Source organism: Chionomys nivalis (genome assembly GCF_950005125.1).
Source record: "Chionomys nivalis chromosome 23 unlocalized genomic scaffold, mChiNiv1.1 SUPER_23_unloc_1, whole genome shotgun sequence".
In the NCBI taxonomy this organism is placed as follows: domain Eukaryota; kingdom Metazoa; phylum Chordata; class Mammalia; order Rodentia; family Cricetidae; genus Chionomys; species Chionomys nivalis.
In genome coordinates, this window is record NW_026646869.1 from 816,500 (window position 1) to 831,537 (window position 15,038).

Here is a 15,038-nt window from a genome sequence, read left to right on the forward strand (position 1 = left end):
GACCCATCTGCAGGGCCAATGCTCAGACATGGACAGGCCCCCCGCCCCAACCTAGACCACACTCAGAGGTCACCAGATGTAGCACTGAGATTTCATGGTCAAAGCAGGAGAGACAGAGGAGACAGGATCACTGGTGCCTAAGGTCACTCTCTGAAGTTCACAAGGGGAGACCGGGCTCATGCTTCTGGATGGCAACACACACACACACACAAACACACACACACACATACAACACACAAACATACACACACAGAGACAATGGCACCACATATAATGACATAATTTGAGACATTTGAAGCCACAGTTCCTTATACTGAGCCACATGGCCACCCCACTCCTCCAAGGTCAAGACCATGACAGGCACCCAACTCTTGGCTGTGTTACAACCAAGTCAAATGTCTACATTTCACCCTCTGTCCTCCAAGGTCAGGAACAGGGCCAAAGGGCCTGGGAAATTGTGGGAATGCGGATGTGGCAGAAGAGGGGCTCAGCAGAGGAAGGGTGAGGTCGCCTTGTGGAGGACAGCACTGGCTGAGCAGCTGGGCATCGGGCTGCACCGGGCCAGTCCCAGCTGGAGGAGGGCAGAGGCCCCGGCTGGGTGCAGCAGACAGCAGGGGCAGAGCACAGGGAGAGCCCAAGGGGAGACTTGCCTGCCATGGGGCAGGGCTCAGAGCCCTGGGCAGAGGTCATGTGGGGAGCAGGAGGATCGTTAATGGACACCCTCTCCAATTTCTCCAGGGCAGGAAGCATCAGGTTACACAGAAAATTTCCACAAGATGTGGTAGAGGTTGGTCTGGGGTTGGCCTGTCACCCAGGGTGACCTTGGTTTGGTAGCCACCCCTGCTTCCAAGCTGCTCCCTGGTAAGTGAAGGCAATAGTGGTTCTTTCCTTCTCTGTGTGGGTCTCAAACTCAGCTGTTCGGACTTGACAGCATTTCCATCTCACCAGACCCAAGCTTATTTGGGGGACAGATTTTCTCACCGAATGTGGAACTTACAGATTGGCAGGACTGGATGGTCGCCAACCCATGGATCCCCATCTCCCCTCCCAGCTCTGGAATTTTATAGGCATACGGCTGGTTTTTCATGTGGGTAGTGGGGATCTGAACTCAGATCCTCATGATTCCGCAGAAAGCACTTTATCCATGGGGCCATTTCTGCAAGCCCTCTGCCTCACATGGTCATTATGTGTAAATGCTCTGTGTCCCGCCTGGACTGTCCAAACTGTTCCGTCATGCCCACACCTCACGGAGCCTCACACTGAGTTTTTATAGAGGACAGTTGCCTCCATTCTATGGGTGGGAAACCAGGGTTGCAGAGTTGGGGCACTGGCAGCCACAGGATTCAGATCTAGATCCTGTGTTCTTGGTGTCTCAGCCAGCTTGATTGCTGGTCCTGTGTGATGTAGTTACGACTTCACGGTGACTGTCACAGGGAGAAAGCACTCGAGCCCCAGAGAGGAAAGACAGTTTCCCCAAGGCTACACAGCAATAAGGAATGGTCTTGGAACTCAGGTTCAAGGATTCAGGTGGCTCAGCACCTCCAGACCTTCTGATGACTCATTCGGGGACATTTGGCAGGTGACTCAGGTGGAGTGTCTCTGGGTGAAGTATGGACTAGCAGGTCCTAGGTTGCAGAAACTCTGGGGAAGGGGGCACCCCCATTTCATCAGACCAGCACCAACTTTGGTGTCCCTCACCTGCAGACACGAGCAAGATGAAAGCTAGGAGAAACCACATTGTGGAGAAGGATCCTGGGCTTGGAGACCTGGTGGCAGGGAGGACGGCAAAAACTGGGGTAAGGCTGGATCCATCTGTCCCCATCACTATGCCTGTAGAGGGAAATGCATCCCTGTGTGTGACACACTTTTCTCTGTCTTTTGTGATAGTGTCTTCCTATATATCCTAGGCTGGCCTCAAACTCATGGTCCTCCAGCTTCAGCCTCCCAACTGTCAAGATGACAGATATATGGCACTATGCTAGCCTAAGAAACTACTTTACTTCCCTGCGTCCCATCTCCCGCAGTGTCCACCCATGCTCTTCCCTGCCTCCCGCGGCATTCACCCGTGCTCCTTCCTGGTATTTATCTTCCCTGCATCCCATCTCCCGCGGCGTCCACCCGTGCTCCTTCCTGGTACCTATCTCAGTGGGGTCCTCTGTTCCTTTCAGCATTGAAGACCCCAGCATTATCCAATAACCCCTGGCTCTCTTTCATCCCCATGGCTCCGGAGCAGGACTCTATCCAGGTTCCCACGGGATCTTTGGGGTCCCCTTAAGTCTAGTATGCCTGTAGTCTGTCCCATACCCTGTACACAAAGCTCTAGGGAGCTAAGCTCCCTTCCTCCTTCCCTCCACTCTTTCCTTCTTTCCTCCTTTCCTCTGGGGTACCATGGCCTGACCTGGCTAACTGCGCCAAGCCACGTCCCTTGATCCTCACTGGTGAATTCTAGGAATGCACACCACTAAGCCACACCCCCACCTCTTCTTTCACGATTCATTTGGAGACAGGGTTTTGCTAAGTTTCGCAGGCTATTCTTGAACTCTCCATTCTCACACCTTAGCCTCTCAAGTGATGAATGACAGGCATTCACTACCACACCTAGCCCGACAGGGTCTTTCTACACCAGATTTGAGGGCTGTTCTCTCCTGCTCACAGCCTCCCACGGCCTTCTGATGATAGCCCCCAAATAAAGTCCCATATCCTCAGCAGTCCTTTGAGGGACAGAAATGTCTGTTCCTCTTCCAGCCTGCCAGGCTGGGTTTTGGGGACCCTTCCTAGGCACAGGCAGTGTGGACTTTGGTCCTGTAGTTCTCACCATGGCTCTGCTCAGCGTATCCCCCTTCGACCTTGAATAAGCCTTCCCCTGACACTCTGTGGTGTCTCCTTATCAGACTGAGAACTCCTTTGGAGCGGACCCTGCTGACTGACCCTGGATTCCTAGGAACCACCAAGTGTTAGGGTCTGGAGAGACCTCCAGGAGCTTGGGGGAGCGAATTAAAGTCTTTCTCATCTTGCATCTTGCTATTTACTTTTTGAGCTCAGTCTGACCCTTCCAAGACACTGTAACCCAGAGGGGATACCATTAAGATCCTGTGGCATCCATCTTGCCCCTGCATGGTAGCACTGGCTGCAGATACTGGCCTGGGACCTGGCTGCTCCCACTCCTCACCAAGAGGAAGATGGAATTCGGGTCAGACCCTCCTGTCCCCAGCTCTGCTCAGTCTGGGACCTAGCACTGGGGACACCTCAGGGAAGTTGTTCTGAACTGATTTGACCTATGGTAACTGCTGACCATGTCCTTGGCTCCATGACAAGTGTTTCTAGGGACGTCCTCTCAAGTCCCTCCACCCCCTCTCCCCCTTCATTCCAGGCTCTCTCTAGAAGCTTTGAGACATTTTCTTGGTTCAGATTCAACTTGAGGCTACAGGAAAAGGACACAGAAGACCCAATGCCCTTGACAACTGGTCCTTCAGAGTTGTCTGTGCCTCCCAGAGAACAAGGCACTTTCAGGGTCCCCTCTCCACTCCCACCCACTTTCAGGGTCCCCTCTCCACCCCCACCCACTTTCAGGGTCCCCTCTCTACCCCACCCACTTTCCCAAACTCTTTCTTCAAAGATCTCACCCCCTCCAGGTCCTCCAGTGACATCCAAAGCAGCTAGGATACCAGAAGGGGACCAGACATCTGAAAGCCTGCATTTATAAGCTCCTGGCCCAGCCTGGGTCTGGGTGGGGTTGGGTAGAGTGGAGTGAGAGGCAGTGGAAGGTGAGGTTTACAGGCTGGACGCCCTGGTGGCAGGGGCAATGCCAGACTAGGTTGGTCTAATGAGCATTTATTAGTCTGACGTCATTGTCCGAGTCTGTAAGGAGGATTCCATCCAGGGGCAGTTCCCTGAAGGGACGGGGCAGGAGGGCAAGTGCGGAAAACTGGAAGACAGTGAAACGCAGAGCCTGGGATCTGGGGTGGAAGTGTGGAAGCTGAATTCTAAAGCCATGCTTCTGGGGTCTGGGAGAGAGTTTTGAACTTAGATTCTGTTTTGTTGTCTAACACAGGTCTTGCCAAGCAGCTCAGGATGATCTGAGTTTGGGCTTGAGATCTATCAGCCCAGTCTCCCAAAGGCTGGGATGACAGGTGTGTGCCACCATGCCGCACTGGAACTTGGGTCTGGATTTATGTTAGCTTATGGGCTGAAGTGGTCTTGATTCGGTTGTTATAACCTGAAGTCTACAGTGTGAAAATTAATTACTTTTATTTTTATTCATTAAAATATATTAAATTTGCACACATGTGCACCATGTATCAACTGTGTCTAAGGTCATCTTTTTTTTTTTTTTTTTTGGTTTTTTCGAGACAGGGTTTCTCTGTGGTTTTGGAGCCTGTCCTGGAACTAGCTCTTGTAGACCAGGCTGATCTCGAACTCAGAGATCTGCCTGCCTCTGCCTCCCAAGTGCTGAGATTAAAGGCGTGCGCCACCACTGCCCGGCCTCTAAGTTCATCTTGTTGCTTTTATTTTGTGTATGAGTACGCATGTGAGCTCGTGCACCAGTGCAGCGCACACATGCTAGCTGAGGTGCCTACACATCACAGCCCATGGAGGTCAGAGGCGGTAGATTCCCAGGAGTGAGAGTTACAGGAGGTTGTGTGGGTTGGTACCGGACACGGGTGCTGGGAACCATGCTTAAGTTCTGTGGGAGCAGACTAGGTTCTCAACTGCTGAGCTTTCTCTGCAGCCCCTCTACCTTGTTTTTTGAGCAGATTCTCTCGGTTGGACTTGGAGCTCCCTGGTAGACCTAGACTGGTACGGCAGCTGGCTCCAGAGACCCACCATTCCCGTCTTCCCAGGGAGTACAAACTCAAACTTCAGAGACCCACCATTCCCGTCTCCCCATGGAGTACAAACTCAAACTTCAGAGACCCACCATTCCTGTCTCCCCGTGGAGTACAAACTCAAGCTGAATTCTCACGCAGGTTCTGTGGATTGACCCTCAGGCTTGCGTGACAAGCACTTTGTTCACTGAGCCGTGTCCCCACCCTAGAGAGTGTACTTTGAAGTCTGAGGTCCCGTGTCTGGAGTCATCTGTGTCCTGGGCTCAGAGTTGTGACTAACTTCTGAGGCTCAAGCTTGTGTTCTGCATAGTTTCCTTCTTCTGGTGTCATCTCCTCCTCCTCTGGCCCTCGATTCTGTCCCTACTGCCACACAAACTAGGTATGATAGCACATGCCTGCAACCCCAGCCCTTGGGGGCCTGAGGTCCAGGATCAGGAGTTCAGGATTTGCTTACCCACACAGTGATCTTGAGGCTTACCTGGGATACCCAAGACTTGCCTCAAACAATAACAGCAGCAGAAACAAAACAAAGAAACAGCCTGCTCAGAACCAGGCCTACTGTCATAAGGCTGTTTATTACAATCCAAGCACTTAGGAAGTGGAGACAGGAAGGTGGAGGTTTGCAGTAGCCTGGGCTATCTAGCCTGAGGTAGGGTAAAATCCAAACAAAGCATCTGGACGGCTTCTGGTTCTGGATTGCTACAGTGTTGGCCGTGGAGGAGCATGTACTCCGTGCTTAGTGCTCATCAAGGCTCTGTGTCTCGGTTCTGGGTTCCCAGGCGTTAATCTTGACTCCGGATTCTGCAACTGTAGACTGGAACCATCACAGAGATGATCCAAAGCTTCTGGAATCTGTGGCTGGCTCCTGGTGTCTCAGATCCCCAGAGGGCCTTGAGCAATAGCCTAGAACCTTGATAATGAGAAGGTCCCTCAAGCAGGAGGGACAGTGCTGAGGTCACACAGCCAAGCATGGCATCAGCTACAAGTTCTGTCCCTCCCTAGGTCTGGGAAGCTGTTGGCTTTATGGGACAAACCTGCGTGGCTGGCTCAGCCTCTCTGGAGCTACTGAACACAGAGATCTTTAGAAGTTGACTTTCAGATTCCAGGACATTTTGTCTACCCATGTCCTCAGAAACCCTGGAACCCAAGGTCTTAGAACTGTCCAGATTCACAGGTCTCAGACACTCTGGAGTCCTGGAGCTTCGAATCTCCCAGTTAAGTCCCCGTCCTAGACCTGCAGACACCCTTGCCCCCCATGGCTAAACTAGTCTAGAAGTTCCCCGTATCCACTTGTCTGCCTCTCTCAGAGATGAGCTGGGATTTCTGTGGGACTCAGGCTGCCGCCCAGTGCTGTGCTCAGATCGTGTCCTTGTTGTCCCCTGCGCTGGCTCCTGGGCTTCTCTCCTTAATAGAGTGTGAAGCTCAGAGGGGGGCAAAGGTTATACAGAAAACCAAGTGTTCCTATTCCCAGCCTCTAGGTCTTGGAGCACCCTACCCTGGTGGTGGGGTGTGGGGCAGGGCTGTGAGGGTGGGTGAGGGAGCTCTTTGGAGGGGCAGCGACTTGAACTAAACTTCCTGCTATGATACATGCTGCTGTGAGCATGCCCAGGCAGGTGCAGCACAGAGGGACAACCTAGGCACTCTCACACCCTGCCAAGTGCAGTCTGGGGCGTGGGCTTTGGGAATGTGTCTGCCCACTTTCTAGCGGTGACTTCATCTGCGTGTCCTTCCTGCCCCAGGCTGGTTGCAACCATCCTCTTGGGTGTCTTGGCTGACCCAGAAGACCTTGGGGATCAGGCTGGGTGTGTTCTTCCTCCTCTCTTTACACTTCTCCATTTCACCTCCATATCTTCCTCCTCATATCCCTCCCTCCCCCTCCCCTTGTCACTCTTCCATTTGTCTCCCTCTTTTCTTCTCTTCACATCCTTTCTTTCCTTTTCATCTCTCAAGGAGATTTTCTTTGATCAGCAGCTATGGCCCTAACTTTCAGCCTCCTGCAGCCGCCTGTTTCCTGGTACCCCCTCCCACAATGTTTTCAGGACCCTGAAACTCTCTGACCTGCTGTCCCTACTGTTAGGTCTCAAACCCAGGACCCATGCTAACCGAGGTGCCTAACACATCACAACTGATGTTGGCTGCCAGGTTCCCCCAGCAGCTCTCAGTCCCTGATGTTACAGGATCCTCGTGGTTGGCACCGGTCCCTGCCCTAAACTCCTCCCGCCCAGGGACTGGGATGGACTTTCTCTTCCCCCAACTGCTCTTCCTTTTATAATCTCAGCCATTTTGGCTACCAGCTCTTTTTGGCCCCTTTGGCCCTTTGACCTTTTGGTCTTTTGACCTCCTGGTTTCATGGTCTCTTTGTTCCTGGCTCCCCTTCTCCTCACATGACCTGGCTTGGTCCTACTGGTTGTGCCCTCTCTGGATTGATATGTTCTTCCTCATAGTTACAACAAATTTTCTCCTCTGCCATACCTAGGGCTGTCACGGTAGGGCAGTCACATCCTCGGCCATACCTAGGGCAGCCACATCCTCCGCCATCCCTAGGGCAGCCACGTCCTCCGCCATCCCTAGGGCAGCCACATCCTCCGCCATCCCTAGGGCAGCCACGTCCTCCTTTCATTTCTTCTTCCACTCACTCATACCTTTTCTCTGCAGTTCACCCAGCCAGCCCTTTCCTGGTGGCCTCTGCCAGGTCCCATATTTCTTTTCCCTCAGACTGGCTTCAGCTCTCCTTCTAACCTCTAACTGGTCCGTCACCATACCACCTCACTGCCTTCTCTCTCTGCAGTCTGTCCACTCGGTCATCTACATGGTCCTACACCCTCCTGGCTTTCAGACTTTCTCTGATGTTTCCATTATCCCTGGACATGAACTCTGCTTCTCAGTCTGGAGTTTCAGGTTTTCAAGGTGTCTTTGTTGGAGACAGTGCCCATGAGTCCTGGTGCCCAGGGAGAGCAGATGTCTCAGTTGAAGGAACCTAACCATTCTTTATTGGCGCAGTTGTTGATGAATTCAGAGACTCAAACTGGATTCACAGAACCTGGCTCAGACCCCATTTTATTTACTTATTTTCTTGTCAATGGTGTGTTTGTGTGTATGTGTGCATGTGTGTGTGCGTGCACGTGTGTGCACAGGTGTGTGTGCATGTGCATGTGTACACACGTGTGTGCATGCGTGCATGTGTGTGCGTGCATGTGTGTGCACAGGTGTGTGTGCATGTGCATGTGTGCATGCATGTGTGCGTGCATGCGTATGCACCTGTGCACAGAGGCTAGAGGCTGACCGGTGCCTTTACCCTTCTTCATTGTATTTTTTGATACAGGGTGTCTCCCTGAACCCAGAGTTTACCTGACCATTTAGAATGGCTGGCCAGTGAGCCTCAGGGACCTCCTGTCCAGGTCTCCTTAGCATCTTGATTCCATCTGTGTCTCCCTTCTATGTGGGTGCTGGGGATGAAATTCAGGGCCTCACAGTTGTGCCGCAAGTACTTTGCCAACTAAGTCATCTCTCCAGCCCCCATTTGGTGGCAGGATCTCAAGTATCCCAGGTTGAATTTGCTACATAGTCAAGGTTGACCCTGAACTTCTTTCTCAATCCTCTTGCTCCAGCCTCCCATGGCTGGGCTTACAGGCGTGTATCACCAGCCCTGATTTATGCCCAGCTGGGGATTGAATTTGGGACTCTGTACATCCTAGGTGAGTGTTCTACTGACCCAGCTGCACCCTGAACCTTTGTTTATTAGTCAATAATTTGGATGCCCTGGCACACCTGTCTCTCATCTGAGTCTCTTTTAAGAAACATTAGTGAGGGGCTGGAGAGATGGCTCAGTGCTTAAGAGCTTTGCCTGTTCTTCCAGAGGTCCTGAGTTCAATTCCCAGCAACCACATGGTGGCTCACAACCATCTGCAGTGAGATTTGGTGCCCTCTTCTGGCCTGCAGGAATACACGCAGGTAGAATACTGTATACATAATAAACAAATAATTAAAAAAAGAAACATTAATCAGAACAGTGCTTGTGCTGGCTCCCACATTGTTTTTTTTTTTTCCCTGAAACACAAGGTTACTTTTTCAAGTTCTCATAGTAAATGACGGTGGTTAGATTCATTGCACACAAATAGGCTATGCATGAGAAAGACTGTCCCGTTCTCCAAGACACAGATGTTGGGGGCTAAGAGCCTTGTCACATGATCACAAGACTATACAGTAAAAGTACAGCTGACAGGTTCATAGATAAATCTTCAGGCGTATGATCTGGTGGGGAACTCGATCTACAGAGCTCCGGGAACACCTATCTTTTGGATATTCACTGTCAACTCTGTAGAAATTCCGTGAAGCCATGGCTCTTCTCCCTTCAATAATGGGATTTACCCTGAAATATCCCGCAGTGTATAAATTATTCATTGAGATAACTTCTTCCTGCATGGGCAATGAGGTGATCATATCCCACACTGTGGGGCTCTGGACCATTTACTCAGCTAAACCTTTTTTCTTATGGTCAAAGCTGTAGAAAGTTATTCCCCCACAATTATCCTTATCCACAGGACTTTCACAAAGAAAGGAGCCCTGCAAAATATGTGGTCTCACAAGAACCTTAATAGGAACAGGTACTGAGTAGGGGAGACAACATGTCTGCTCTTACTGATAAACAGACATGGGTGACCTGAATTCTCTAGCAGCAGACTCAGGAAGGTGTAATCTACCGGCCTTTGCTCTATTCTATACAATTCTTTTTTTTTTTTAAAAAGATTTATATATTATGTACACAGTGTTCAGCCTCTATGCCTGCAGGCCAGAAGAGGGCACCAGATCTCATTACAGATGGTTGTGAGCCACCATGTGGTTGCTGGGAATTGAACTCAGGATCTCCGGAAGAGCAGTCAGTGCTCTTAACCTCTGAGCCATCTCTCCAGCCCCTTTGCTCTATTCTAACAAGCTATTAATATTCTGTATCTACCCGTCACTTTGGTTTCAATTAACACAAGATCATAGCCTAGGAGACTGTTTATGCCTTTACCCCTAGCTAGACAGGAAAAAGGCTTGAATCACTAAACCAGCCCCAAAGAAAGAAATTCCTTCTCACCTGGGTGCCAGAAGGCACCCTGCTGGGGCCAGAAGCCAGTAAATTCCCTTTAATGCAGCTGGGGCTCACCACCTTCTCTGCACTGGGTTACCATGGTTACTATGGTTCCCAGCCACCTAGGCAGGAAGCGGAAGTGCTTAGAAAGTGCTTAGCCCTGCTGTGCTTTTCTCTACAGTTATTAATCAGAAGCTTCTAGCCTAATTAGTCACACTTAAGAAATGTAGTCAGTGCACAAAAACCTCTTCTTTGAATTTTGTATTAATTTAAAGTTTCATTCTTAATCAATCCCCCTGGTGTCTGCAGGGGAGCCTCACAGTCACACTCCCCCTCTGAGATGGGAGGCACCCTCTTTGTCAGATTTACCTGTTTTCATGATCGTATGAAATGCATGTTTGGTGCCATGCATTGTTACCACCTATGGAATTTCTAACTATGTCTGTGTGGTTATAAACTGAAAGCTTTGTGGGGGGTGCCCTTCTCTCTCACCCAAAGAATAAAAACATGAAGAGGAAATGTGCTTTAATCAATTTGTTCAACCCCTCAGACCCCACCCCCCGAAATTACCTGGCTTGAATGAGAAGGAAACAGAACATGCAACAAACCTGCTTAGGAGTTTATCAGAGGGGGTGTGCACAGGCCTGGGGAATTGGTGTGCAGAGAGAGAGAAGATGGTGCCTCCAGCTTTTAAAAGTTGCCTAGCGCATGCACACAGGGGGTTGACATGGCTATGTCATACGCAGATGAAACAGATGATGGGCTTACACATGTGCGCAAGGGTTTAGCTGAATCATAGTGGATGTGACCATTGTTATTCTTCTGGTTCCTTTAAGGGACAAGCCACGCCCACTCCCAGTGACCCCCCCCAACCCCGGCCCTTGCCATCTTGAAACTCTCTTACTGTCCTCTCTGGCGTATGCACCCATGTCTCTGTCTCTGTTTTTCTCTCTCTCCCTCTTTCTCTCTGCCCCTCCATTCTCCTTTTCCCCTCCATAACCCCCTAAATAAATGTTTAACATGTTCTGTCTGTCCACGTCTCTGACTCCTGTCCGTCCGCCCCTGCTGCGAGCTGCTCCGGAGTTCGGCATCGGGGATTCGCTAGCATTTCCTGCTGCTAGCTGTTCCGGACTCGCCGGGCACCCACTGTGAGCTTGGGTGCCTCTCCTGTGATGGAGGAAGGTCATTGGTTAAATAATAAAGAAACTGCCTGGCACTCATAGGTTAGAACATAGGTGGGTGGAGTAAACAGAACAGAATGCTGGGAGGAAGAGGAAGTGAGCTCAGATGCAGGGCAGCTCCTCTGAGAGACAGACACCATGCTCTCCTCTCCAGGGCAGACACGATGAAGCAAGCCACCAGGTCAGACATGGTGAATCTTTCCCGGTAAGCCACCATCTCAAGGTGCTATACAGAATATTAGAAATGGGTTAGATAAATATGTAAGAGCTAGCCAATAAAGAGGCTGAAACTAATGGGCCAAGCAGTGTTTAAAAGAATACAGTTTCCGTGTAATTATTTTGGGGCATAAGCTAGCCAGGCTACCAGGAGCTTGGGCAGCAGGAACACAGCCCGCAGCTCCCACTACACTCCTGGGAAACTGCGAGTCTCTGCCTTGGGACTGGCTGTTCCCAGAGCTCGCCACCTGCCTACAGCCGCTCGGGACTCGCTCCGGACTCGCCAGCATTTCCCCCCCACCACGGGGATTTAAATAACAAAAACCATGCATGTGTGCGTGCACATGGCTCACGTGGGGCCCTTTAACATTCAGGCAATTGCCTGAGGGCTTGCCTGCACATGCATGGCTCTAGAACCCGGAAGTGCAGTCTTATTTGTGGCTAAATAATTACACCCCCTTATTTTTTTTTAGCCAATTTTCACTTGTTGTAGAAGTCCTGTTCTGAACCCTGAGGGATTACTGAGGCTGGTACTCAGTAGCCTCCAACAGATTCTGGTTCCAGGGTATGAAGCAGGGCTGCTTGATTGTCTTAGGCTGGGGTGATGGGAAGGCATAAAACCTCACTGGGGTTGAGTGAGGTAATGTCTGTGGAGCAGGTGTGCCAATCTTAAAGTCAGGCTAATGCTTAGAGACTAGTGAGCAAGCAAAACAACAACAACAACAACAACAACAAAACCACTCAGCTGTGTGGTTCAGGCGTGGGCTCTGGAGCAAGGTGGACTGAGTTAATTCCTGCCCAGACACGTGCTGCTGTGTGCCTTTGGCACATTCTCTTAGTCTTTCTGGGCCATTCTCTTCATTTATGAGGCAGGAATGGTCTCTCTCTCTCTCTCTCTCTCTCTCTCTCTCTCTCTCTCTGTCTCTCTCTCTCTCTCCTCTGTGTGTGTGTGTGTGTTGGTGGGTGAGAGGCCAGGGAAGCAAACAGCATCAAGGAAGAGGACTTTTTGTTGTTGTTTTTTGTTTTTTTGAGACAGGGCTTCTCTGTGTAGCCCTGGCTGTCCTCAAACTCAGTCTGTAGACCAGGCTGGGTCGAACTCAGAGGCCCGCCTGTCTCTGACTCTCGAGTGATGGGATTACTGGGCTGTGGTTTCTTCCCTTAAAAACCCCTTCTCCCAGTTACTTGGGGTCGAACTCCTCCCCTGCGTGGGTTATGAGTTTTGGCCCCAGTGCACTGGTACCTGTCAATAAACCTCGTGTGATTGCAGCAAAGATGGTCTCTTGTGAGTTATTGGGGAGGGGTCGTGTTATACTGAGACTTGAGTGAGAGTCTCCCCACACCGAGGATCTTTCAACCTCTGGTTACTGAATTTGGGTTAGCAGAAATTCAGATGATGTGTTGGTATAGATAATGTTAAAACTGTTTTATGCTGTTTTTTTTTTTTGTTTTTTTTTTTAATTGAAAATCTGGCTCTAGAGTTGGATTATGGCTCTTCTTTTGCTAGACCCATGCTTATTTAAAAGTTTCCTCTGTCACTCTGTCAGTCTGAGCCCCTGACACAATGACAAGGAGAAAACAAAGCAGAACAGTCACATTCTGTAGCTTCAGATTTATAAGTTTGTTTTGTCAGATACAGTAAAAAAAAAAATCTGTCAAAATTAAAGTAAAACTGATTAAAAGTTAATTAGTAACACTGGGAATTGATAACTTAAAGCGCTGGGTGGTGGTGGCGCACGCCTTTAATCCCAGCACTCGGGAGGCAGAGGCAGGCGGATCTCTGTGAGTTCGAGGCCAGCCTGGTCTACAAGAGCTAGTTCCAGGACAGGCTCCAAAGCTACAGAGAAACCCTGTTTCAAAAAACCATAAGGCATGATTCCATTTTAAGTTTTGGATTGCCATTTTGCTAGAGTTAAAAAAAAATCAATGCCACGTGATTTCACCACCATCTTAATTAAAGGTGACCACGTGGAGTGGGCCTAACAGATCTCCAAGATAGTTTGGGTTGGGGTAGATTTGTGCATGGTGACTCATGTCCCGTTCTAAAAACAAGGTTTTATATATATGATTTTAAGTATTAAAGCTGCACCTCAATGTTTTATGCTGTTCTGCCAGCTAGACTTTGTTAATTAAGAGTCACCCAGGTGATAATGGTTATAAAGACATAAAGGGATCACAGGAGACAGCTGAGGTTTACAAATGTGTAACAGGACTAGAGTCCCAAAGAATGTACAGTTGCAACAATGGACCTTAACAGTTTTAGAAATGCCAGTGCCAGGTGATCGTCAGCAGAGGCACCAACTACAGTGAAATGGAGCAGGCTGAGATCTAAAAGACAGGCTGTTTATATGCTGTCGAGGGTGGGACCAAAGAAGTACTTTATTTTTAATATTGCAGGAAGACATTTAAGAAATTTAATTTTTTTAGGAAAAAAGTTTTTAAATAAATTTATAAGGCTGTGGGACATCTGTGCTTATAAAATGTTTTATATTGTTAAAATAAAAGGCTAAAAATTAGGGTTAGAGCCAGAAGCACCAAAAGCTAACCAGAATCAGAAATGTTCATTTCTTGTGATGCAGAAGACAATGACCTGAGCAGTTTGATAGACGACTTGGAACAGCGTCCAAGCCTGTGGGTCTCAATATTTTGGGGTACAGGGGAAGTCTAGGACCACCTGCATGTCAGGTGTTAGGACTGAGATTCACAACGTAGGCAAAACTGCAGTTGTAAAAATAACAATGGGAAAAATTTTGTAATGGGAGGATCACTATAACATGGAAAACTATATTAAAAGGTCAGCATTAAAAATATTAACTAATGGTTTAAATATGTATTTCCTTGTTCCAGGTCTGTTTAGGCTTAAACATGCATGTTTAGTTTGTCTTAGCTAACTTTGTTGGGTTTAAGCTATTTGGATAAACTGAGTCATACATTTTTGTATTGATACTAAGAAGTTTGGACCTCCTCTTCTGGGGAAAGAATATTGTTTCTATGTCAATAACTCTGGGGTAATAAGGGATCCAATGGCCTTGTTAATGATAGAGAACAGAACACTCACATGGAATCTGGATGAAACTTGTTCAACTGGTCCCCTTGGTTAACAACTTGTTTCCAGCTCTAACAGGCCACTAATGATCTTGCTTCTTCTATCAACAGACTGATGGCTTTTGTTTGAGAATGGGTCAATACTGTTTGACTGACTGATGGTATTGAGGTTCCAATATCAGCCCTTGATCCCCTGGACAGACGGACTCATGATTGAGTCCAGTCATCAGTACTCATTGGTACTTGTGAAAGGAGAAAGAGGGCAGCTTTCCCAGGGAAACTTGGTAGACATCTGCCAAGACAGGTTCTATAGATCAGCAGGAAGGTAGGCCTCAGTTTCAGTCTGCCCTAGGGCAAGGCTAGCTCTTGGACTCCCTCCTGATCCCATTTCACACTGGGAACCTGTTCCTTGCCTTCCAGGAGACAGCATTAACAGCTAGATAGAAACTTGTTTTGTGTTTACCCTCAGTGCTGTGGAAGCACATTCCGCTCCTTCAGCCAGTAGTCTTTAAATTGCCAGTCCTAATAATAAGGGTGTGGTCTCTTATACTATATATGCCGATTGTAAAGCGTGCATCTGGTCTCTTTTCTTTTCTGGCTGTGGGATTTAGTTGCTGTTCCCTGTTTCAGCAGAGGATTGTGATCTGTGAATCTACCCCTAAATAAATAACATTCTATTTATAAATAATTATTCTCAAT

The 15,038-nt window shown here is 48.9% G+C and overlaps 1 protein-coding gene across 1 annotated transcript in view; it reads right to left on the minus strand.

Annotated features, from left to right (window-relative positions):
- Klk15 (kallikrein related peptidase 15) overlaps positions 1-15,038 on the minus strand; it is a 31,186-nt gene that overhangs the window by 5,248 nt on the left and 10,900 nt on the right. The window contains exon 2 of the mRNA XM_057761049.1: positions 1,699-1,830. Coding sequence (XP_057617032.1) covers positions 1,699-1,830 — 132 coding nt within the window. The remainder of the gene's footprint in view (positions 1-1,698; positions 1,831-15,038) is intronic.